At 45.4% G+C, this 26,381-nt stretch overlaps 1 protein-coding gene across 2 annotated transcripts; it reads right to left on the bottom strand.

Moving 5' to 3' along the window:
* Positions 1–1,189: 1,189 nt before the first annotated feature.
* TEF (TEF transcription factor, PAR bZIP family member) lies at positions 1,190–24,010 on the bottom strand. Of its 2 annotated transcripts, none has more exons than XM_051609136.1 (5): positions 23,691–24,010; positions 12,749–13,075; positions 11,193–11,413; positions 10,333–10,544; positions 1,190–8,410 (listed from the first exon to the last, which is right to left on the bottom strand). In XM_051609136.1, the coding sequence occupies exons 1-5, from the start codon at positions 23,791–23,793 to the stop codon at positions 8,389–8,391; spliced, it is 885 nt and encodes a 294-aa protein (XP_051465096.1). In that variant the 5' UTR covers positions 23,794–24,010; the 3' UTR covers positions 1,190–8,388. The 2 variants fall into 2 exon arrangements, with proteins under 2 accessions (XP_051465096.1, XP_051465089.1); XM_051609129.1 differs by lacking the exon at positions 23,691–24,010 and adding an exon at positions 18,854–19,173.
* Positions 24,011–26,381: the final 2,371 nt, after the last annotated feature.

Raw genomic sequence — 26,381 nt, 5'->3', positions numbered from 1 at the left:
GCTTTTATACACAAATTGCCTGGGTCAGTGATGACCCCATGGCTCTGGAAGCTGGCCAGAAAAAAAAACAACCTAATTGACACTTAATTTCTTCCTTCTGCAAAATCTTATGGATTTATTTCCTTATCCACTATGTGGATTGCAGGTGGTCATCTTCTTACATGTTTCAATATTACACCACTGAGTGACCAGACTAGATGCCAACCCAGTCTTCACAGACCTTCTAGTGCCTGGACTAGATACCTCTTCTCTCCCTCAAATATCAGGAAATGGTCATTGAGTGTCATGTAGATGAGTGCCTTGCCTGCAGAGGTGGATCAGAAATCCTACATTCCTCTTTCCTCCTGTTAAAGATTTTATTTCCTTCCTAACCAGCCCCCATCACTAATCATACAAGATACCTTTTACAGAAGCAACGAACCAACAAACTCTACCATACTGCAGTTTCTAGATGTGCTAAAATATTCCAGGTACATTAAAATACCAGTGATCTCACTTTCCTTGAGAGCACGTGTCTCAGGTAGAAATACCATGGACTGTAAGAGGCCAAGGAAAATGAATGCATCCTTTTCTGGAAGCTCTCCTTTCTGATCAGAAGCAAAGAATATATAGAATACGTATCTTTCTTATCTGGTTGATCTCCACGTATCAACCCGTGGGAGGAAAAATAAAAAGCACATACCCACCATAAACCAATCAACTAAGGTTTCGGTAACAAAAATGGAAAGGAATGGACAAACTTGTCCTCATAGCCAAAACTTAATTATAATAAACTCTGCTTCTTCCCATGAAAGAAAGGAAACTAAATTCTGATTATTCTGTGGTGGTTGTCAGCCCCAAAAGTAACAGACAAAGCACGGTTCAAGTCTGTGCAGCTGACTGCGAGTTGTCAGAATTTCTCCCTCTACCTGCAAGAGCTCAGCCTAGAGTCACTACAGGAGAAATGCAAAACCTTGCAAAGGTTTTTGAAAGAAATTAATCCAGAAAATCAAAGTGGGGAACTGTATACCTGTTATCAGCACACCTAATAGTTAACACATGGAAAATGCACAGCAAGAGCCTAATCCTAAAAGGTGATCAGCTGCTTTAATGTCTACCAACTTTGATGCAAATTGCAGGTGTAATGTTGGCAGTTGAGGTGTCCAGCACACAGGATGCTACCTGGAGAACAAAACTACTGGATCTCAAGTGTAGTGGAATATACATTTTATTTCTTAAAAAGGAAAGGTACTAACAGAATTTAATACAGTCAAAATTTTACAGTTTAAACAAAAGCTTTTCTTGTTCTTAAAAACCAGTTACGAGCAGAGAGGTGAGAGGATTTAAACTACTCACAAAATCCAAGCTGAAGACTTTGAGAATTCAAATCTGTGGTTTATACATTTTAAAAAGTGTAATAAATGGATATATAAAATAATACCAACTCTGCAACAGTGCAATGCCCTTTCCTCATTAGATTGCTGTTTAAGCACCTTTATTTTCACCCACCAGCTGCCAGGAGTGTGTAGGTTTATGTACAAAATAAGCAGTTTGGGACAAAAATTAATATATAAATTAAAACCATTTATGGCACTACATTTTTACTCAGCCACTTTACAATCTTGTTCTCTCTTTCTATAGAATCTCTCAGTCAGGATGATTTCAAATGCACCTTATGGACTGCTTCAAAAAGCAGCTGCATTTGCAGGAATTATATAGACAACCTCAAGAAGTTTGATGTCTACATCTTAAATGCAGGAAAACTAAGATCAGATTTATATTTTATATAAATACTGTGCAGATATATCATTCATCCCACTGAATGAGCAGGACAGATCAGTTTCACATCTGAAGCAAAAAACCCCACTTTTATCTAAGAGGCAACACAATTTCAGACCAAATATAGGAGTTCCCTCAAACTATTTAGCTAAAAACTGTATGTCTCTGAAAAAGCTTTACAGGAACAGTTTTCTGAATCATTTGCACATGTGCTTAGCTGTTCTGTAGCTATTTTACAGTCTAGAGATGCTGAGGTGGAAGGGGGAAAAAAAAAAGGGGGGGGGGGGCGGAAAGAGAGATGTCACCATCTCTACCCACTACAGAAGATGTTGTGGCTTTGTTTTTTCTGGATCACTGCAGATGCAGCTGTTACCAGAGAGGAGACTGCTCCAGTACAGCATTCAAGACAAAGTCATGTTATGGCTGGAGAAAGCATCATCACTTCTTCATCTCTTTAGATGAAGGTTGATGGATCAATCTCACCCCCTCCTCAAAAGCCACCGGTTAGTATTTCCTACTGGATTGCTCATGATCCTCACTCCACTGTTTGCTTGTTTTTTCTTTTAACATGAAATAGAAAGGGTCATGAAAGCTGATGAAAGTTCCAGCTGTGCAGCATCCAGCAAACACGTACTCAGCAAAACCCCAAGTCATTCATCACTTTCTCTCTCTCCACAGCACAACAGGATACCTGTGCCATCTATATATGTAATAAAACTACTAAAGATGTAGACTATCTAGGTTACAAATGAATTTCAGTTAAGTCACCCATTGTTTCACTGCAACTTGCTGCAGTCTGGCTGAAGGATGGAGACAGATCTGTTTGAGCCAAAAGAGAGAAGAGTTTTAAAAAAACACCTTTAATTTCCCTCAGTCACTAAGCTTTATGAATCATCTAACATTGCCACCTTCCAAATGCTACTCAAAAACAACAAATCAACTGTCCAGCTAATGAGATGGGAAGAGTACAATTACAAATGTCATCAGTGACTACTGTTAAAGAAAGACTGGAAGAGAATCAGTTCCCTCAAATTCTCTTGTTTCTCTGCTTAAGTAGCTCGATATTATTTTTTAAGCATGTTTTGTTGATAGAAAGCATCACAACTAGACTATAATTCCACAACATCAATCTTTGTTTTGATTTCTGTAGTTCTCTAGGAAAAAAAAAATTCCCAATCAAGCTACAGGAAGCATTAACAATATTCAGATATTACAATGGAAGCACTTATTTATTACTTCATAGAACAGATTAGTTTTAAAAGTGTATTTACATGTTCTAAGTTATACAAAATACAGTATTCCAATAGTCATGTTAATCACCATATTTCAGACAACTTCACATAAAAGTGCAGAGGATATATCCACCCATGACTCTGGCCAGTAGCAAGCAGTCACCCAAACTTGACAGATGAGAGCTGCTATTGTGCCCCCTCAGAAGAACAAAACCCACCATACCTTCTCACTGAGACATAGCTGCAGATCTAAGAAAACATTCAGGCAGGTACACGAGCAAAGTTTGTTGAGACCCACAGACCAAAATCACATGCCTTAATTTACTAGACGTATGTGAAGTACATTATTTTTTTACAGATGTTGTACAGCAAAGGGCTTCTGCTCATGCCTTAGTTGGGAAAAGGAAGTAACAAGGGTTTTGGCTATGTAACAGGCACCCAAATTACACTGAATATCAACAGCCTTATAACTACAACTGATCCTGTGTTAAGGACACAATTCCGCAGCTGACTGGGCAGAGCTTCATGCTCAAGAACAGATCCTGTGACATCCACATGGTTCTCTACAGATGCAGGGCTCATCCCATGCACAGATGACAGCAGAATTGAGGCCTTAAAATACTGGGGCCTCAGGTAGTAACTTCCTCACAACACAGAACTATCAGTTCACATCAGCAGGTCAAGCCCCAGTGCAGCAGCAAGCCTGGGTAAAGCAACAGCTATTTTTTTTTCATGCCTTTCTGCAGTAACTCTCCTCCCTCTCTGTATATTCCTTTCACTTTCTTTTGGACTGTGGAAATCAGATCAAGAAAAGAGGACTCCCAAAACCCAAACAAGTTTGTATCTTCTGTATGATGCTAAACTGCAGGGATCCAAATTGACCTCAGATTGTGAACAGTGAGGCTTCAGTTTAACAGCCTCACCCAGGTCAGACTCTTGCATTGCTCTTCTCCTCTTGCTTTCCTTCTTTACTCTCCTGGCCAAGGACCCGTGCCTAGGATACATGTATCTTCCTCAAAGGATTCCTTTTCCCCTGTAGCTGCTTGAACTTCAAGAAGTTTGCATTCCAAAACTGACTCACTAGGGGATAGCATACTCTCAAACTAACAACTTACATTCTGTATGACAAATCTGCATTATCGTGAATCAAATAATTGCAATTTCTCTATTAGCATTATGTTAACATCTCCACAGAAGTTTAGTTAAGCCTATTCTTTCTACCTTTTTCAGTCTTTCATTGTGAGTTTATCTATCTTCACCATGACACAGTAGCAGAGTAACTATCTGAACGTCTAGAAAGCCAGTCAGTGCCTTGCAGTGCTGCAAAGGCAAAACACTAGCATAACAAATGATTTTGCTGTTTATGGATTTAGAAGTAGGTTGCCAAAAATCAGAGATTTATGCATTAGAAAAATTAGTATTTCTCATCTTGTGCTTAGCAGAAAAAACCATAAGGGTGAACAGAAGCCTATCTGGATTTTACAAAGGTCTGAGAAACCTCCACCCTCACTAAAAACAAAAGCATCTGATCACAAGGAACAAAGCTCTGTTGTGCTGGAGAGGCTTACAAGGTTGAAGGAGCAATATTCTCTTCTGTGGAAGTCCATTATTTCTGCTGTCTACACAAAAACATTTTTCCATACAAGTGGTTTTATTACAGTATTCCCAAAGCTGCTGGCCTTCCACTGCACCTCCCAACTCGAAATGAAGTTGGTACAATTAGTAGTAGCAGTCCTGCAGATAATGCTGAAAGTGATTTGTACAGCTAGAATATTTGGGCTTTCAAACAGCGCAGCAGGGAAATGGAGAATTGTCAGAAAAGGCAAAATGATAGCAGAAGAACTGCAAAAAGCCATATTTACCTTTTTTTTTTTTTAAAACAAAAAACACAAGCCCAAACCCCACATTTCTTGTCCCAGCATAAGTTTATAGTACACTACTTTTTCAGCTTGTCCATGCAGGGCAAGGAAAAAAAAAAAAAAAAGAAAAAAGGAAAAAAAAAGCAGAATTCAGATTACCTGAATATCAAAACTATCACTAACTGTGTAAATGAACAAATGATAGGACCAGTTTACCAACATTGCACCTGCAATCGGAGATATATCCACCTGATCCCAGCACAGAATGCCCCAGAGTAAAGCAAAGACACTCATTACTCCAATACTTGCTAAAGCTTTATGATAACCACGTGAGAGTAAAGACTTTTTCCTGTGGGAGTTAATGAGATCTTTGTTACTGGCTTCAGTGGGAACAGATCTTGGCAACAAGGGAAAGATTAAGCTTCTAGGGAATTTTTAAGTACAAAACTGCATTATTATAAGGAGATATAACTACGTGTAGATTAGAAGAGCAGGTGTGAAAACAATACTGTAGGAAATGCAGCACATCCTGTGCTCATCGTCTGCTTCTTCTGTAGAATGAGACAATGCTCATTGCCCACAAATCTCACCAACAGCTTATATATTCTCAAAGTTAGTAGTGTGAAGTGGCCATTTGGTGTCAATCCACTTCCTAATGGAAGTAGAGCTGTGTCAAAACCTGCTCCCTTTAGTGGCAATCCCTGCAGTGATGCTGAAAGGTGCTCTCCCTTTATTCTCTCGCCTTGGAGATGGTCCCTTTACAGCTCGAACGGGGCACACTCTCATCAGGCACACTTACAGCCTCTACAGAGCATGTTCAAAGGTCAGAGAACTTCAGAGTCACAGTCTCAATTCAGCATCTTGTAAAGTTCAAACTGAGCTAAAAGAATATTGGCCTTCTTATGACCACTATGAAACCACACACACGTTATCACTCACTGATAGGATTGTCATCCTGCTCAAAGAAACAAGATTATATAGTTAATCGTTCTGAGATGAGCAGAGAGCTCTGAAGCAGTAAGCTTAATTTCCTGAGACTGCAAAAAGTGAGGAAGGATTTCAGCATTGCACCTTTTTGTCTGGCAATACCTACACTCCTTTAAATATTTACTACTTCCTCATCTATCTTTGAAGATGTTGCTTCTTAACAAAAAAAATAGTCTCCAACTACAAAAGTTTCAGCCGCACTCACCCTAAAGTGCTGTTTTCCAGTTTTGCAACCCGTAGACACATGAATGACAGAATGTGCAAATTTGCACTGTCCTACAGGGAAGCACAAGAGTTTGCTAACAGTCTTCTCTGAAAAGATCTAATGCATATTCACTGTTAAGTTTCCATTGTGTGAGCTCTTAATACAACAGGAAAAGCTAATAGAATTGCACGCACTCGTCTCAATGACTGAATATTTTGCTGTTAAAATAGCATGACATACTGCAAAACCAAACCTGTATCCAACATGTAATATTTAAAAGATATTCCTAAAGCAGTAAAAGACCCTTGTGAAGGACTAGCAACTCCTCGCCAAGTTACAATACCCTTTAGCTTTGTCATTTGAACAAGAAGCACGACTTTCAAGAAAAGCCATTCAAAGATAACTGAAAATTTGGGAATAGTAAGTGCAAAAAAGTTGCTACATTTACATGCTGTCAGGGTTGTTTGTTTTTAAATCCATGGCTTGGCCTTTATCACCAAAATAAAACAGTAACAAAAAACACTACCTACAAAGAAAACGAACCAGTCCAAATCAGCAATACCTGATAAGAGATACATGCTACATGCTGACATTTCAGCAACATGGAGCTAAACTATTCATCTATTTGAAGAGAATATCCCAATATTATCTCAGATCTTTAGAATCCCAAAATATAATAGTACACTCCTAAGTATTCTTTTGTAACCAGCAAAACAGTTAAAAGCACGATTTTCACTTAAGAACATGGTCCATTAAAAATAATAGGTCAATAACTTCATTTAATGCTCTTTACAGAGGTTATGCCTTAAAAAAACTGTTATGAATTCTGGGGTTTGAGATTTTTATGGTTCATTTAAATGAAGTTTAAAACATTAGCTGCTTCTTTGCACCATTTTCTTTGCTGTTCTGCTCTGAAATTAGGGGTGGAATCTCTTGGGTAAGCGCAGAGTCAAAATGCTTGTTCAATGTTAAGTGTTGAGCTTTGCTGGTAACTAGCTGTGCCCTTTAATTTCGGCCCTTGTGCTTCTGAAAGCTTTTCAAGATGTTTTTTTCTTGAGGCTTGTGCTGTTTATCAGTCTCCTGGCACGAATACACTCCTGTCTTACAAGCTCCATTTTGGCTACAAGCATGACCCTGTATTACTTTCCCAGAAATTAAGTACTCTTTATTCCCACACAAATTTAGCTCTTAAGCTTCCTCAGTGTAAGAGCAGATTCATGTTATGTTGATGAAGCTCTTACGAAGCCACTTCCACCTATTTCCTCCACCTTCCAAACACAATAAACATCCCCACAATCTGTCCAAGCTTTCGTGTACTCTCCCACACCAGCACAAGGGTCTTGATACTTTTGCTTCCAGTTTTAACTGTAGGAAATCACTGGCTGTTTCTAAGACAGATGAACAAAGTACTCTTTCCCCACCACAGTTCCCATGTAGTCAAGAGACAGAAAATTGTAATATGGTAGCTAAGAGCCACTGTTTTGCTGCAGCTAATACTCATTTGGTAGTTTCAGCCTGCCAAAAGACATCGGGATCAGCAGCTCAGACTAGCACCTTTTCCATGACTGCTAAATAGTTAAGAGATCTTGTTTCAGCAAAATACCATAAAAGAAAGTGAGCCTCATAAAAGAAACAAAAGAAAAGGCAGGTTACAGCAGTGCAGCTGTGGAGCAGGAAAGCGATCAGAGTGTTTTAATATGACATGGGTCGTTTGATAGAGGTTTATTCCCACTCTTTGTATGGCACACTGTGGTGCTTTCTGGATTGTTTCAATGCCTCTGCTGTACTTTTCCGCAGTGGAAGTCTCACACATCACTGACTGCTGTTTTCCTGGTGTCTTTAATTCTGCACGTGCAGTACTCCACAAGTTGCTACACTGTACCAGAAGGGAGCTGCAGTATTAAATAAAATTCATTCTACCACAGGGAAAAGAGTCTTAAAATATAGCAGTTCTTAATATATACAGACACTTTAATTTAAAACTCCTTATTTTCTTCCACTCGAGTGCCGAAACAAAAGAGTCACTATTCACATAGGCTGTCAACAGACTTTGAGACATGAACTTTGAGTGTCTTGACAAAACCCCAGTAAGTAAGCTTATTGTAGTTCATAGTTACAGTGAGAATGACAGATAAGAAAGCCATATACAGAATTAAGGAGACTTTGCACTTTTCATCATGCCCAGCCCTGGGTAGTTCAGATGGGGTACTTGCAGGCAAGCAGGCAGGCAGGGTCATCGTCAGTTGTTTGTGTTGGGACACCTCATAGATTTCACTGCTCGCTCTGAAGACTGGCGATTCATGTGTGCTTTTTAGTTTCTTTGTTTTTAAAAGTCTTTAAGGTTGCATCACTCGGAATCAGATAAGTCACTTTAAACAAAGCAAAGTGTTAAGTGTGACTATTTATTTATAACATACTTCCCACCATCACCACCACACACCACCCTGTGAAAGAAAAACCCCTGCTGAAAGGGTGACAATTTTGAGTATGTTTGAAAGAACTTGGACCAAGACTGCATCAAGAGCCACTCTAGTCAAATTAAGAGCATAACAGAGGGGGAGATAGTTCAAAGCATACAGTTACTTTGCGTTCTGGATTAGCCTGCTTCTCCACTTCCTTAAGAAGTCAACACAAAACCAATCTAAACCCATACCAATTTTCACATTATGTTTAAAAGACAATCTAGGCAAGAAGTTTTTAGTATAGAAAAGAAACCCTAATACTTTTCTATTATACTTTTCAGATTTCAATAGGGGAACTGGGAACTAGCCTACACATCTTCCATCCCACATTTACTCCCCTCTTTATATAAATATTAGCCCAGGAAGTGTAGCCTAAGAGTTCTGACACAGCCACTATCTTAAGGTAGCTTCTCTTGCTAAGATGACTTCTAGACATACACTTCTGTTAAAGCTTCTGGTTCTTGCAGCTGTAGGTCATATAAAAGGTCCCAAAATCACACACAATGTATTTTTTTGCTTTTAACACCACAAACTGTTGCAGCAGCACTTGGTGCCAGGAACAGATTACTTCCAAGAGGGCAAGTCTTGTGTGCTAATTTTGTAACAGGAAACATGCTGGAGAGAGAACCAGCAGGCATGGAGAGACCAGATATGCTGCTACACAGGAGACAGTGAGGTAAACAGTTCATGTTTAGAGTGAGTGTAGCTTGTTCCACAGAGTGTTGATGAGGCAAAGGATCAAAACTCTTTCTTAAGCTCTTGTACAACAGGTAAGGTAAAGTAACAGTGGCTTGCTTCTTAAAAAAAACAACCCAGCAAAACAAAACCAAAAAAATCACTCCTTTCAAAGCATAAGGTACTGGAAATTACTTAACAGATGGAACTCAAGGGTCAGCCTAAAGAGCCAGATCTCTTTCTAGAAATCTCCCTTACTTCTCAATTTTAAGATGCGGCTTTAGCAGCAGTACAAAAGAGAAGTCCCTCCAAGGAAAAAAGAAAATGAGGAGTGCTGGTAGAGATACAGCTTAAAACCCACAGCAAATTATTTTGTCCAGATCTGTAAAGTGAGAAATCCCCTACTGTTCTCTCTCCTTGGTTTCTGGAAATTGTCAGGATTAGAACCTACCATGATGTTTGAGGAGTATTTTAATCAACAGTGTGCTGACTCTGATCTGCATAACACTTGTGCATTAACCTCGAGATACCTGTTTTTACAAGAGATTTAATGGTTTCCTGTCTTTCTGTCCTAAAGGTTCCCCTACTCCTCTTCAAGAGGAACAGAGTTCTATATAAGTACTTCCTAATGCCTCTGAATGGGAGAGGAAATAATTTCATGATGCTGTCCAGCAACATCTACCTCTATCTTAAAATTAAGTTTTACAATTTAACTGGGAGGGGTGGGCAGGGTGAAGAGGGAGAAAAGAGCAAAAGTTTAAAAAGAAAAAAGAAAAAATGAGTCTCCTAGGCTCTTTCTCCACTTAAAATGGAGGCTTAAACAGATACCAAGAGCCCTGTACAGTCAGGAGGGATCCACATCTACTCCTCCAGACAGGTGAATCTGTTCTATTGTGTGACATCAGAAAATGCTTTATCAATGTTAAAAACAAAGTTGAAAATATAGACACTAAGATTTTGGGCAACATAATGATCAGGGAAGGGCCTGAACAAGTTATGCCAACATAAACAGGTTTGTTTTGTTTTGTTTTTTTAAATGTAGATGCAGAATGGCAAAGCCTGGACAAACTTTATTTCTGGGAGCCCCTACAGAAGGCTGAGAAGCCCAAGAGGCTAAACCAAGGAGCCCTAACAAGGAAAAGGGGTTTGCTTACAAGGGTCCGTATCTGGTCTCGTATTTAGAAACAATGTTCTTGCACCGTCCCACTTCCTTGCGCAGCTCTGCAACCTCCGTCCTCAGGGCCGTGTTCTCCTTCTCCAGAAAGGCTGCCCGGATCGTGATCTGATTCTCCTTTAGTCGCCGAGCGTCACGGGAACGCTTTGCTGCCACATTGTTTTTCTTTCGCCTTGTCCAGTATTTTTCATCCTGTAGCAAAAATAATGATGGGGGTGGGGGGGGAAAGAAAGATGCCAACCTGACAACTGTATCAGACACCTCTTTATTGCCTAGTGACATTCACACTGGCTGCTCTACTGAAGAATCTCCTTCACTGGCTTGCAGGTCTCTGGCACCAAAATGCAGGCAACACTACTATAAGATTTCATCCTTACACAAGCCTTGTTTTAGGATGAACCAAGAACTAGGGACATTAAGAGACCCGGCTACTAAGAAGCTGTCCAACTGAAATGTTCCCTTTACTCAGTTTCCATTTGGGAATGAGCTTCTACAGAAAACAACCTGTTCTGTTGTCTGTGCTGCTTAAAGCAGGATCATATATAACATTGGGCAAACACGTACAAACAGCCTTCAAAAGTGCAGTGGATGAGGATGTGGCTTGATAGCTCTTCTACTTCTGATTTCTGTGTATTGCATGATAAGTTGCTCCTGCCCAGTAATTATCTTATGATACCAAACCAGCAAGAACAGCAGCTGACTTGCCAGTTCTGCTCTTAGCTGTACTTCTGTCCAGTCACACAGGTATAAGTGCGTTAGCTTTATATGTCAAAATGTTTGGACAAATATTCAGACACTTTGATCAAGGCCTAGCAAAGTTTGCAGCAATAAATCTGTTACCTTTTGCTCATCTGGCACAAAAACCTTCTTGGCTTTTTTAATCATTGGTTGTGGTTTCAGGTCCTCTTCAGTAAACTTGTGCTTGCGAGGATTGAAGAGCTCACCACCAGGCACACTGGACAGCACTAAATCAGCAGGATCAGGGTTAAAATTCACCTCAACTTCTACGCAGTCAGGATCAATGGGGCTGGGAGTGTTTCTCTCATTTTGTGGTGGGGACTCTGGCAACAACAGAGAAAGGTACAATACACTCACCAGGATTAAGAGAATTAACTCAGGAGTCAACTTAGGTATGTCTATTTATTGCCTTACTGTGGGTAGGTATTTCCCTAAGGTGTGCTTGGTGCTTTACAGCTGCTGGTACAGAGAGAAGCTACACAGTCCAGCTTGTAATACAAACTCTAAGATCATATGCTATCAGACATGAGTGGACAGATGTGGGACAAGAGTTAATTCCTTCTTGGCAAAAACTACATGCTTTGCACACTTAAGAAGCGTCTTCCACAGCAGTAAGAAGTGAGAAACTTTTCTCAGTCTGAGTTTTGTGCCATAGAAAGACTTATGGAAACCAGCCTGCCCAAAGACCCCATTTCCTGGGTCTTTCAAAGGTCAGACAATTGTATTTCCAAACAAAGGACTAAATAAAGGTGGGGTTTTTTTACAAATGCAACAGTATTCTACTTCTTTGCCACATGGAAACACTGATTGTGTTCATATGAACTTTGTCATAGTTATCTATTATTTATAAACTCATAGACATGAATTGCAAATGTCCGTGAAATTTGAAGTAATGATCATTAAGTTTTTTTTATATATTTCCTACAAGAAAGCCACACCCCATGGCTTATTGAAGGAGTTCCACATTTTGCCTTTCTCTAGCAGATTCACCAGAGGCCCTGAACAAAATGTTTTCTGTAAAGTCTGCTCATAAAATAGTACTGTTAAATGCCTATCATGTTTCTAGGCAAATTAAACTGCTATATTCTTTAATAGAGCAGACATTTCCCAGTACCCATTGAAGCACAGTTCTGTTTCTTTGTTCCTTCCATTCCCACTTCAAAGCACCACAAAATATTAAACCACATAATTAACACACCTTTTCCAAGTGCCTGTTCTCACATTTCAGACTAGCATTAAAAGATTGCTGCATTGTTTTTCTATTAAGCATTGTCAATTTGAGGTACATTAATGCAGCATAAGTTCACCCAAACAGACCAAGCCACCAAGGTAGCACAAGTGACTTGTAACAAACAATTAAATATCTTGCAAAATAATCTGAGAAACTATTTTCTCAGTAGGTCCCACTTCTCTAGATTAGCAATAACAAGAAAGCAAATACTTTGTGTTGGTGTTTCAGCTCTCCTAATTTCAAAAGAGAAATAGACTGCACTGAGAGACAAACACTAACTTCTTCCAGGAGGGGAAGAAGAGAATAAGCAGCATCTTTGTTATTTGACACAGACTATGGCTCTTGTATTGAGCCTCTTGATCTAAAGAGGCATCCTTTAATAGGAGAACTACAGAAGTCCCTCAGAGCCCTGTATTATTCCACCTACCTGTGCTGGAGGCTGCTTCAGATTGCTGGTAAACTGCAGTGGAAGAGGATGATGCAGGAGAACCAGTGGAAGCACTAGCAGACTCCTTTCCTTCCAACTCAGCCACAGGCAAGAGTGGATTCTGGTTCAAATCCAGGTGGGTAGGGCTGGAAGGAATTCCATTCTCCAGCAGGAATTCATCCAGATCCATGTACTCCAGATGGAAAGACTCGCCATCATACGGAATAGTTTTGTCCCAAATGGGTGGCATAAGGGAAGCGGAGACTGCCATAGTGCTGGCAGCTGCTGCCTCATCTTCTTCAAGCTTGATCTTCTCCTTCTCTTTATCTGAAAGATAGAAGCAGGTCACTGTACAAGCTGCAACACAGGAGAGACTCAAGGTTTAAGAGTCTAACAAAATCCCCACGAGAGGAAATCCAGTAAGCTGTAGTTCTGCCTCATGACACCATCTGGTAAATCAGATGTTGACGGGCAGCATTCACACATCCGTACGTAACCCGGCATGGAACGCCTGCACTGCCTGGGGTGGCTGGACCACGGGCACTTGCGCAGCCTTGAAGACCAGCATCTTTGCTGCGGTAACTTACCAAGGTGCGATACGATACGGCATCTAGCTTATTAACTAGTCACCACAAAACAGCCTGGTTTTGCCTGGCCCGTCTTGGGAGACAGCGACAGTGAGTGTCCATAGGCAGGATTACATGGGAAGCCGTTAAGAAAACTCCGAGGAAGCACAGTAGCTTATTCTATGCACAAAGAAAGAAGGCGCAGAAGAATGATCTAGATACAAACAAGAAACGAATATGGCTTTTCAGATTACATTTGAAAGTAGTCAAAAGGCCCACAGGACACCAGAGACCTGGATGTCAATTGTTCAGTATTTTAGAAGCATTTCTGAAATGACTCAGCATGTCCACACAAAGCAATAGCTCCAAACACTGTTCACTACAGGTAGCTCAGAGTAGCTACATACAATTTTCACTCCTGGGGGAGATGTCTAATAAGGCACACTCCCACACCACACCCCCAAGCCACAAAAGACTGATGAAAATGTCCTCCATTTACTATGCTACAGTGCACATATTACAGAAAAAAAAAAAAGGCTGTTTCCAGGTTCCCCATAGCTACTGAATCTTCACAATTGTCTGGGACAGAATCCAAGCAGAAACCTCAAGTTATGGAATAATTACATAATTTAAGAGATAAAAATAAGATAGCAGAAAAGGAAAAGAAAAAAAAATGAAGAAATAAAATCCAAGTAATTTTCCTGATCCAGTTCTCCATGTAGCCATGCAGTTCTACCAGCACTGGAGGCACTGCAGAAGCAGTGCTAGCCCTACCAGCACTGTCCTCAAAAGGAACGGTCACCAGCTTGTACCCCAACCAACTGCAAATTGGGTCTTACCATTCAAGCTTATAAATACTTGTTTCAATGGAACAAGGACTCCAGGGACATGCACTGGAGCAGTCTGGATCTCAAGTATTCATGCAAAGTTAGCCTGATAAAACGCACAAATCTTTGGCATTAGGATTTTCTAGACAGGCTACAATATGCTAAAGGAGTATTTTTCTTTATCAGGGTTGGGAGTGGGGGTGAGACTCAGCTCTAAACCAGAAAAGCCTATTTATATAAAACCTATTCTGATAGAACTGGCATTCCTTCCACTGTTGCCGTAGCTGGTGCAGAACTGAGACTGAAAGAGCTTTTTATGGCTTAAAGAACAGTGCTGCCATACAAAGTAAATTATCATTTTAATTTACCATACTCTGAACATTTTATACAAATGAAGATACCGATTTAAAACGAAACAGCTGAGAAAATACTTACCAGCCACAGACTTGGTTCTAAGAGCAAATACCTAAAGAGCATGTTAAATTCAGACCATGTTAAATTCAGACCTGAATTTTGTTAACATAATCTTGCAGCTTTTGGCCTTCCCACTTGCCACTTCACACTGTTGCCTCTGAACTGCCCTCTTCCAACTCCTATCCCTGCCATAAACTCCTTTTTTGCAGAGGAGCTTTGCAACTTTCCTACCCGTTGCTTGGGCAAAGCAAACATGCAGGTTAGCAGTCATGATCCAAATAACCTGAATGTTTCTAAACAGCTCCTACTTGAAGCTAGTAAAGAAACAATATCTGCTCTACTTCATATACAAGGATGTTTTCACTTACACCCCACCAAACTGGAACTGTCATTTTAAATCCAACCGGTGAATCAGGGATTAGTATTTCCCCAGCTTTGCATAGTGCCCAGCAAAACTGAACCCAGATTCACCTTGGGGGTTGTGGATGACATCCTAGTAAAGGTCACCAAAACAAATGCAAGTGACAATAATGACTTCTTTGTAAATCACTTTATTTTTTAATCAACATCATTAAAAAATTGTGAATATTGAGTCAAAATGTCAACTAAAAAGAAAAAATAATAATTCTTTACTCCTGAAAACAATAGTATTCCATTATAAATTATGTCAGTATTAATGCAAGCCAGCAGTGCTTTTGTTTTGCAACATCTAATACAACACCTCCAACAGAGGGGAGAAGAAACTTGAAGTGATTAGACTAAACATAAGGCTTAAAAATATGTTTCAGAAGGCAGATGCTAAAACGACTGTACTACTGGCATTTGTGGCCTTCTCAGATCTTCCAGTGCCTTTTAGATGTGCACCATCAAAGACTGTGGTCCCTTCTACTTCCTCTTGCTATTGTCCCTGGCTCACACCAGATTAGATCCTTTCTTCATATGAGAAGGCCATCTGAATTTTCCTTTTGTTCCATGTTGACAACTGGACAAGCACTGTGCTCCAGTGGTCTTTCTTTAGCTATGCTGTCTCTCTGTCCCCTCACTTCCAACATCAATATCTGAAATAAATTAAATAGCAGAAGTTAATGTATGTACTGGGTGTCCGTAAATTTCAAACATGTAAAAAAACATGTTGTATGATAATTTTTGCATTGACATTTTCCCACTGGCTTTATTTCAATTAATTTAATCTTTATTTCTGCTGCACAACATCCTGCTGGCTGCACAGTATCTAATGGAACACTAATAAACTTCTTCCATCTTGAGGGGAAAGTTTCTGCCTGCCCCAGCACGGGGACCCGAGACATTAATTCTCTGAAGGTATTTATAGTGTAAACAGGTATTACCTGACAGCAGAGCTGCAGTATCCTAAGAGGCTCCATTTGCAGTGATTCAAGGTCACCCTGATAAATCTGGACTGTACTTCTGCAGCTGATAGCTCATGTCTGATTTAGCCCCCTCATTCTGCTACTGTGACCTATTAACTAGGCTGTACATCTGCTCTGAACAGACAGGTCACTGGTTTATGCTAAGTAATTTAGGCAGAATGTTCCAGTTCTTGAACTGTTGTAAATACTGTTATTTTAGCCAAAAGCAGCAGCCTGGAAAGAGCTTGATTCCACATCCTGGCTTTTCTTCAAAAAAAACAACAAACCCAAAAAACCAACAACTGAAACAAACCCACACCAAAAGACATACTGACTACAACTGTCAAGTGTTATCCCAGCTACAAACAGAACAAACACTTTTCTGACAAAGTTCCCCTCCTTCATCAAAAAATATTCTCAAGTTATACCGAAAACACTAGACAGACCAAGGCTGACTGCCCCACAAGTCTTCAGTCCCACTTATGACAATGGAACAAGACAGGTTTTAGGGTTCTGTAGTCCTGATGTCCATTACTGTGATGTTTGTTGAGGCACTCCTCGGGCCACAGCAGCACACAGCTGGTGATTAAGGCATCCTTTGGACAGCATACAGCAGCACATTATTAACAGGACAGACCTATACTCCTGCTCCAGAACATTAATTCTCTTCCCTTTTCCCACAGAACTTTTTATACAAATACGATTATTTTTATTTACTTAATCCCTACAGTGTGCATGACAACTTACAGCAAGAACAATCAGATGTACTTGGTATATGGCAAAGCATTCAAGATGATGGCATGCAGTTGGGACTGGATGTCCTCCTGTGTTGCTCAGGATTAGAAAGCCTGCTTGCTGACTGGGTAGTCAAATTACCTACAGCCACTGGAAAACCCAGAGGTAGCTTCTGGAGACTATAAATGGACACTGCAGCTAGTTGATAACGCTTCTCACAAAGTAAGACAAAAACTATATTTGTCACCAGGCATTCTAGACAAAAGGCACGGGGTCTTTTCTGAGAAAGGCTGCTGAAAACACACCACTGGATTAATCAAATGAGTAATTAGTTGTTCTTTTGGTAGTGCCTCTATACTGTAAAGGAATAGAAAATACAACAAGGATCCTCTGAAGTCAGTTGAGTCACAATTCTACTGACAAGCCTTTTGTAAAACAAGGAGTAACTACCTGTTAACACAGAAGGCATTTTTTCTTCTGTCTTGCAAGTATGCAAACAAGGAAAGCATAAGAGATCAAAATAAACAGGAAGCAAGTTCTACAAAGTGAAACAGTTCAAGGTGGACTAAGGAAATCTATGGAGAAATTTTAAGAATGAGAACAATCTGAACTTCCATCACAGCATGACTGGAGAGGGGTAATCAAGATGTAATGGGCTCACTAGCAAGGCTTCAGAGAATCAAGATAAACACCTTCCCTGGCTGGAACGGGGTCATCTAGTAAAATGAAAGGCATTGAATGGTTCTCATTTTAGAAAAACACACTACCTCAAAATGGTATTAATTTTAAAATGTTACATCTCCATAGGCCAGACCACACGATTCTGGAGATGAAAACCACCTCTAAGACAAAGTCATCATATCCCAGTCAGCTACCATCATAGTTTCTACACGTGAACTGAAATTGCTCCTGCTGGTACTGTTGCCTTTAAAAATGACTGAGCGAGGAAATATCTTAAGAAATCCCATAACGTTGTAGATTCAAGGTCCTATGTACTGCAGCATCCTGCACCATAGCAACACAACTAAGACCTTTATCAGAGGCGCTTTTTTTTTGCCTTTTTTTTTTTTTTACAGAAACAGAAAAAATATTTACCAGAATCACAAGATGGCTACAGTTCACAGTACTGTGCAATGCTAGCCACAGGAAGTAAATGGATCTTGACTAGCATTCTCACTGGGATCAACCTTGCCAACCTTGCTTGCACTGTGGTCTACTCTGGACGTTGCCTGATGTTCCAAACGTTATTCTAAGCCTCAAAATTCCTAGATGCAAGGACTTCTTTTACTATACACCGCTACACTGGGCATTACAGCAGTGCAGATAAAACCCCAGCCTTCCTCAAAATCAAACTCATACTCAAAAAGGCAAAAACATTGGCAGGTTATTAAAAAGAAAAAAAAAAAAAAAAAAAAAGGCGTGCCATCAGCAATGAAGTCTATAAGCACCCGTGCTGTTATTTACACAGCTGCTGTCTGCATAATTAGTGGGAGAGGCAAAACCCAGCCTCAACAGGGCTGCCTGTGCAGGCGGTCCCAGTGACACCCTGACAGAGAGATTATCGCCAAACCCCACCTGAAGCGATCTGCTGCTCATGCACGACATCGTACAACTCCTCAGCAACTGCGGCCGAGGGAGGCTGGAAACCTTTGCCCTGCCGCTCCCGGCTGTCTGCCTGCAGACAGGTAGGGAGGCTCCAGGCGGCCCAGGGAATAAAGCCCGCCTCCCACCTCCTGACAGCTACCTATGCTCTCCCTGCAGAGCTTCTCCAGCCCGAACACCTAAGTGCACACCCACCCGAGGACCACGGCAGCAGCTGAACTTCCCAGCCACCAGCAGCCCGCCGGCGCCAGGCCCGCGGGCCGAGCGCGTCCTGCCGGGGCCGGCAGCCTGGGGTCCCGTGCGGCCGGCGCTCGGCACGGCCGCCCGGAGCGGGGGAGAGGCGGGGCGGTGCGGGGAGAGGCGGGGCGGGGGGTACCGAGAGGAAGCCGCCAGCCCGCAGCGTGCGGCCCGGCCCGCGGGGGCTCCCCCCGCGCTCCCCGCAGCCGCTCCCGCCCTGACCCGCCGGGTCCCGCCCTCCGAGGCGCGGGGCGGGGGGAGGAGGTCGGCGGAAAGAGCGGGGGGGGGGGGGGGGGGAATGGGGGTGTTGGACGGTGCCGCGCGCTCCCGCCGCCCCCGCGCGCGCTCCGCGCTCACCCAGGCGCGCCTCCCGCGGCGGGTTCTCCATCAGCTTCTTCAGCACCAGCGGGAAGGCGCCCGCCAGGCCCCGCTGCTCCCGCTGCGCGGCGGCCCCCGCGCTCCCCCCGGCTGCAGTGGGCTCCGGTCCTCCCGCCGCCGCCGCCGCCGCCTCCTGGTGCGCGGCGCGGCCGGGCATGCTCCCCGCGAGCCGGCGGGCGGGCTGTCACGGGCTGTCACGGGCCGCAGCGCCCGGCGAGAGGCTGCGGCAGCTCCCGGGCCCGCCAGGCAGCGACCAGCGCCGAGCTCGACGGCGCCGAGCGGGGCCGAGCGCGCATGCGCGGCCGGCTGACGCCTCGCGTGCTTTTCAGCATTCATGAGCTCGGGGGCCGCGCCCGCCCCGCCCCTCGCGCCCCGCCCCGCCCCCTGCGCCCCGCCGATTGGCTCGAGCCGCTCCCGGGGGGCGGGGCGGCCGCGCGCCGCCGGGCCCCGCCCTTCCCGCCCCTCCGCAGCCGGCGCGGGCACGCGCCCCCCGCCCGCCGAGGCACGTGCAGGGGCGGGCGGCGGCGGCTCGTTAGCATACGGCGCCCCGCCCCTCCCCCCCCGGGCGCTGCGTCACCGCCAGCTGCTCCGTGAGGGCGGGGCGGGGCGGGGCGGCGCGCGCGGGGGCGGGGGAGGAGCCGGCGGCGGCCGTGGGGCGCGCGCCCGCCACTCCCGCGGCTGCGCGAGAGGTTCTCCCCGCGGCGGCCGTTACCGGCCGTTACCGGCGGGGCGGGCGGCGCGCGCTGCCCCGCGCTGCCCGGAGCCGGCCCGGCCGCGCGCTGCCCCCCGCCGCGCGCTGCCCCCCGCCGCCGCCTCTGGCCCGGCCTGCTGGGCCCGGCCGCCGAGGTCGCGTCCCCGCGGCGGCCGCCGCTCCCGAAGCGCTGCCGGCGCTCCAGCCAGTCCTGAAACGTCCTCGGTTCAGGATCCCGAGATCACCTTTCCCGCCTGGCTGGGGTGTAACCCCCCGCTGCCCTACATCACGGCGGCAGCAGCCGCAGCGGCGTGCCCTGCATAGCGCTGGCCGTCAGGAGGGCTCCGCTGCGGCGGCGGGCACGGCTGGGCCCTGGAGAAGGGGGAACCTCTCCCAAGGTTTCACGATCACAAGCGGTTCCTTGTGATTCCGCAGCCGCGCCCTCCCGCCCCGTTCCAGCAGCAGGGATGCCGTGCTGGGATTTAGGGGGCTGAGCTCACAGAGGGAGCAAGTGTTGCCGTGCTCGTCCCCCAGAGCGCGGGCGGGCGCTGAGGAGCTGGGGCAGCAGCAGGCAGCTGGCAGGAGGGACAGACGCTACAGCCACAGGCTTCTCCTGTCAGCGGCCGCTGCCTCTTGCCGCAGCAAACCCACTGCAGAGTGCTGCGAGTGGGGAAAGGAAAGGGCGAGCAGCCTCCCCGGGATGGCCCCGTCCGCACCCAGCAGGGGCCAGGGCGGAGATGCCCCCCGGAGCGCCAGCAGAAAGCGTCTTCTTCACAGGTAGACACTCGGGCATCTTGATTCAGCTGCCCTCCCACAGACCTCAGACATTTCACTGTGGTTGTGAGGCACAGTTTGACCTGACCCTTGCTAAAAACCCCTGATTATCTTTGTGACACAAAATCAGGTTGGTGTTCCTTGCCTTGTGCCCCAGGAAAAGGAACAGACTGGAAGGCACGTGGGTTGGGTGCTTTCCCCTATTGCCTTACTGCAACGAGGACCAGGGGACGTCTCCATCCAGCCTGGGTAGACAGGAACAACATGCTGTCCTACCTGCCTGCAACTTCTCTTGCATAGGCTGGGAGGCTGAATCTACTCCCTCCTTCACAGGTGACAGGAGTGGGACTCCAGCTGCAACTCTGCACACATGCTGCCTGGTGGGGAGCTGGAAAAGAGCCACCTTGTCAATACAGGCTGGAACAGTGCGGGTTAATGCATCGTTTATCAAGGCTGATAAATCCAGCTGCAAGAAGCAGGCAGAACATGTCATGCTCAGCTGCTCAGCATGCTCCAGTGCTGCTGCTTGCCCTCAGCGGATTCCCTCTGCCTTGCCAAGCTCAGATGGCAGAAGAAAAAAGCACATGCATGAAAGGGAGATGCCACTTCACGCGGGGCAATGAAACACAGATGTCAGACCACACATGACAGAAGCAGCACAGCTTGGTAAGGGACAGCAGGTTCGCAGTGAGGCTTTTGCCTGGGAAACCACTGGTGGTAGGTGGTAGGTAGGTAGAGAACACAACCTAGTGAGGTCGGGAAGAATGGCTTCTATGAATAGGGCCGCAGCAGGGCAGCCCGCAGGCGTTCCTTTCAGTTATGGCTCTCTCATGGTCGCTTTGTTCCATTGTTGTTGACGCTGGAGGCCCCCGGGGATGACGCCGTGTCTCAGTGCTGTACAGTGCTCCTTCAAGGAACAGGCATGGCATGCATCACCCCCTGCAGATCTCAATGGCAACTGCTTTGCCGGGTAACATCCATATGAATGAAGGTTATTAAAACCACTTGGCAGTCTTTACTCCAGAGCTTTTTCCCTTTCGATCGACTGTGTTCTTCATCACATTTCCACCCAAGCTCCACCAGGCTAAGTTTTGTTCTGCATCACCACTGGGCTGTGACTTTGCTTGGAGGGGGTTTAGCCTGTACAGTGTTAGCTGCTCAGCCCAAAGGCAGGAGGGAGGGAGTTCCTGGGGAGCATTCCTGTGGGTTCCTTCTCACAGTACCCTGCTTGGGCATCAGTTCTGCCCTGCCAGCTAGGAGGGAGGCTGCTCTGAGAGCTTTTCCTCACTGCTTCTGGGGATTAGGGGCTCAAGCCATTGTCAGCAGAAAGTGGGTACTGCACTATCAGCTGTACCTTCTTGGTTAAGCTGGGATCTGCCTGGATTTTTAGAATTTCTCTTTTGCTCTGCAGCTGAGAAGGAAGAGAGGAGGACAATGAGATGGGAGGAGAGGAATGCAGCAGCCTTGGCTGTTGCTGCTATGAGTCTTGTCAGGGCCAGATGATGCAGAACAGCCCAGCTCTGATGCTGCGTGGAGGTAAGCAAGAAGCAGCCCAGCGGTAGGCACAGAATGGGGGGACACGTACAACAAGTCCCACTGGGAATTCTGAATAGCAGAACACGTTTCTGAGACGCAGGAAATCCAGGTGACTGGTATGGAGATCCAGGAGGAAATAATTCAGCTCTGTGGGAAGAGGGCCATGATGGGAACACTGGTATGGGAAGGAAGTGGCATAATAGGGACAATTCTAAGGGTTACAGGAGGTGATGCTGAGAGGCAGGGTGGTCCTGGGACTGAGGAAGCAAGCTGCCACAAACCAGCACCCTCAACTGCCAAATAAGCCATACTGAGTTAAGACTAAACTATTCTCCCTGCAAATCATTGATCTCCCCTCTACCCCCACTTGAACTCTTGCCAAACAGATAAATCTTGCCAGCACTCCTCCCTTGGATTAATTCAATCCACTTGGCTGTGGAGACCAGAGGTCCCAGAGAGGCAGCCAAACTTCAGCTTAGCCACAGCAAGGCTCTGCACCACGTGAGCTTCCCGTGGCCCTGGCTGCCTCCTCCCAGCGAGGCCCGCTTTCTACCTGGGTATCAGTCAGCTCGGAAAATATGCCCTGGTTCCCACACACAGACCCATTAACGGGCAAAGTGTCAGCAGAGGAGAGAGCCAGCTCACAGGTGGCAGCATCAGAGCGATGTGACAAATTGAGCCCTTTAGGGGGTATGGTTGCTGCCCTTGCCCTATTAACCCCTTTCCCACGGGGAATTATGTGAGTGCCACAGGACTTGCTCTTCTCCAGCAGGTGTGTAGGCAGCTGCCTTTCTTGCCATGAATGCTTTACTGCTGTAGGAGCAGCCTGTTCTCCCATTGGCTGTGGAGCAAGAGCAGTGTCCCTCTCCACACAGTGCATCTGGCTTTTCTGCTCCCACCTCCTGGATCATGCTGCCCCTCAAGACTGCAGAGCCATCTCCATGTCCTAGTACCAACTCCCTACAGAAGAGCGAGCTCAGTGCATGTTCGTTTCTGTGAGTTCAACTTGTTCATGCCTAGACATGAGCTTGTTCAGCCCAGGTGTTCCCACATACCTCCCCACCACTTGACAGTGAACCTTAAAACACAACAACCAAAAAAGTAGCTTGACAAGGGTGTGTGGCATCCTAACCAAAACCAGAGGGTCTTGAGTTGTGCGATGGGCATTTGGAGCATGCCCAGCAACAGAGAAGTGGTCAGTCCAGCAAGAGCAAAGTATTCAGCACAGCAGAAGCCCAGCCTAAACTTCCTGCATCCTTTCGATTTGTTTTCTAGGATGCTGCAAAAAGAGCAGGGAAGCCTCTTGCTAGGAAAATACAACATTTGCTGTGTTCCCTACCCCAGCTTTCCACTGATTAACAACTGTAGTACCAAACACAAAGTTTGCAAAGGATCAGCCTGCCCCATGTAGGTTAGGTTTCCTGGAGAGTCTGCATCTGGGAAGAGGTGATGCCTGGAGTCTAAGCAGTTATTAACCATAGGACAACCTGGATGGCAATCCTGGAATTTAATCCTACGTGAGCGCAGGGATATGTGCCCAAAGCTTTGAGGGTTTCCAAGAAGCAGCTGAACCCAGAGATTAAGAAGATCAAGAGCTCAGCACTCTTGAGTGATTTTGTAATCAACCGATTGCTGCCGTTTTTCCTCCTAGCTGCATATCACTTTCACCACCATAACTCCCTTTCTGACTTGGACACACACCCTCGAAGGGCTTGCAGCAAAAAAGATCTTCTGCCCCCTTCTTGCCTTGCAACTTTAAGAGAGGGGAAGGAGAAATCAAAACCGAAACCCCAAAATGTGTTCCTTCAATCCTACCTGTCATCTTGTTGGTCCAGGGTAAGGAGTACTCCAGCAGGGACTTCAGGACTTCTGGAAAGTCCAGGGCAGCAGGGCCCCCAGGGCTGTTGCAGCTTGACATGACCTGCCCTGGGACTGTGCTAGCACAGCTGAGGGCCAGGTACCTGGCTGCCAATGCTGCACCCCACTTGTCTGGGCGTTGTGAGGAGAGCTCAGAGGTGCCCAGAGTGGGCTTGTCAAACTACCCTGGCTGAGGAAAAACAAGGAGGAAGGGAAGCAGCCTGGCGGAGATGCAGTTTGCCCGTCTGTCTACACCTCCCCCTCTCCCACTCTGAAGTGGCCAATTGTGGAAATAGCTTGCAGCCTCGCAGGGCTGGGCCGGGCGGCTGGCCAGCATGGTTTTACAGGGCCTCTCCCAGCCAATCCAGCAGCAAAGAACTGGGCCAGTTATCTAACTTTGCAAAGGCAGCACCCTTTTCCTTCCCAAGGTGTTATAACAAGCATATACATTAGGGGGGAAAAAAAAAAAAAAAAAAAAGCAAGCACTGTCAGGGGTTTACATACCCACTGCAAACACAGCAGCAAAGGGATCCTCTGAAGGGATCTCGGGGGTTCTAAGGAACTCCAGGCTGTGCAGGCTGCCCAGTGGAGATAGACACGTCCTCGTAGGCATCTGCCTGCTAACTTTTCAGCTCTCTGAGATGCAGATAGTGACAAGGTTTGTAATGCAACACTTACTGCGCATCCCTCCTAAGTCAATATTGGTAACAGTGTAAGGCATCTTTCTTATCAAGTGTGCATCATCCCCAAAATGCAGAATTTCTTTTCATAATTGGCACGGGGTTTTATCAGAAAGCTAACAGCCTCCTCTCAGAGCAGTGATGTAAGGCAAGAGAGTTCATGCACCCTGCAAATTCTCTGATAACAGCTGGTTAAGTAAGATCTTGAGCTTGCAAAGCCCCTCCTCTCCTGTTAATGAAGTTTTTAGCATGGATGGATGGATTGGAAGCAGGAGGATAAAGGTCTGATCTTCTTTATCAGGATCTGGCTTGGAGAAACATCTTACACATGCTGGGGTCTTTTGTTGGGTGTCATAATTAGAGCACAAGTATATTTCTCAGTTTGCTCCTGTCCATTTTGCCAGGCTCTGCCTTCCCATGCCAGCGTGAGTCGATAGGAACCAGGTATTCCTACACTGGTCTGTGAGCCCCAGCTGTTGGGCACAGCCCAGCAAAACCATGCATGCTCCTAGGCATAGAAGTGGCCTCAGTGAAGTCATTAGGACTTTTCTTGTGCCTCAAGTGAAGCATTTCACCGGCCCAGCATTTAAAAGTCTTAAAAACTGATAGGGTTTTGCTCACTCCAGATGGCGTGGTGTTTGGTTCCATAAGGAAATGCATTTTATTTAACCCAATAGAAGCCAAAAAGAAAGAACTACCTAGCTATGTTGGGAATTTCAGATTAGCCGAGGAAGTTTCATGATCTAGATCCCAATCCAATCAGGCTCAGAAATCACACCGCAGATGCTTTGGTAGAAGTCTTAACTATGATACAAATGCATTACAACTTCTTGGGATTTTCCTTGTGGTTTGCTCCCCCTATTCCCCAGAGAGGACGTAAGAAAACAGGCATTGATAACCATCAGTGGTGAAGCCGTTCGGGAAGAATAATCTCCTACTGCCCCTAGGTCATTATGGTGTCCTCCACCCACCCAAAGCTGGAGCCAGCAGACAGGCTTTGCAGACAATCAGTGCCTTCTGGCTGCTGGGAGCAGGAGAAACAATTGCATCTTTCTCTCTTGGAGCACAGCCTGCCAGCCAGGAAGCTCACGTCCTTTCCTAAAATCTTCCAGTCCATTCTGGCTGGTCAAAGCAAGCAGGGTGGGGTCACTCAGTCCTGCCAGGCACCATATAATGTTTGGGAGAACTACCATCATATATGCCTGGGTCTGCTTGTCATCAGATGATGGCAAGATAAAGTGATTTGGAACATGGTAGCTGCCCAGTGCCAGGTGCAGCTGGACCTCAGGTTTTGCCCCAGGCTCAAACTTGTCCTGAAAGCTGGACAGACATCTCACCACATGTCTGGAGGGACCCAAGGACTTCACAGCAGCTGCTGCAGCAACTGACTGACATTTATGGCTTCAGAAAATGAAGATGCTCATTGAGAGGGTACTCACAGAATCATAGAATGGTTTGGGTTTGAAGGGACCTTATAGATTATCTAAATTGTCACTTAGCATTTTGAATTATTAGCCTGAAATGAACATCTGTAAGTTTTTGTCTAGGGATCTGAGAGCACATAGCTTGTGTTTACTATGTCCACAAAGTGTTTTGCCAAACCTGTGTGTCTTTCTTGATTCATAATCCTTGTAAAATGAGCTACCACCATTGGGTAACCACCAGCAAGATACATCAACACTGCCCTAACTAAGAGCCCTGGGGAAGCAGAAACTGTACGATGGAGCAGAGACATAGCAGCGGGGAGTGTCTGTCTGCCCTTGCATCCATGCCAAGGAGAGCACTTGAGCTGCTTTAGTGAATGGAGTTGAAATGTTGGCTCTGGAGAGCTGCAGGCATGGCCACAGATTGCATCATTTGTGCTGGCTGCACTGCTATCAGATCAGATCATTATTTATTATTGTTGTAATCCCCTGTTAGTGGAGGTCTCGGCAGCTCTGCTCTGTCACTCAGAAGCCCAGTCAGTCCT

The sequence above is a fragment of the Apus apus genome, chromosome 1 (genome assembly GCF_020740795.1).
Source record: "Apus apus isolate bApuApu2 chromosome 1, bApuApu2.pri.cur, whole genome shotgun sequence".
NCBI classification, from domain to species: Eukaryota; Metazoa; Chordata; class Aves; order Apodiformes; family Apodidae; genus Apus; species Apus apus.
Note: the sequence above shows the minus strand (reverse complement) of the source record. Positions and strands in the feature narration are given on the sequence as shown.

Excerpts from the sequence above, each read along its gene's own strand:
- TEF (XM_051609129.1), bottom strand. The coding sequence starts at position 19,031 with ATGCCCGGCCGCGCCGCGCACCAGGAGGCGGCGGCGGCGGCGGCGGGA. Across the intron at positions 10,545-11,192 it reads TTGTGCCAGATGAGCAAAAG|GATGAAAAATACTGGACAAG; the intron begins GTAACAGATTTA and ends TTTTTGCTACAG. Across the intron at positions 8,411-10,332 it reads GAGACCAGATACGGACCCTT|TGACTTATCTGATTCCGAGT; the intron begins GTAAGCAAACCC and ends CTTTGTTTAAAG.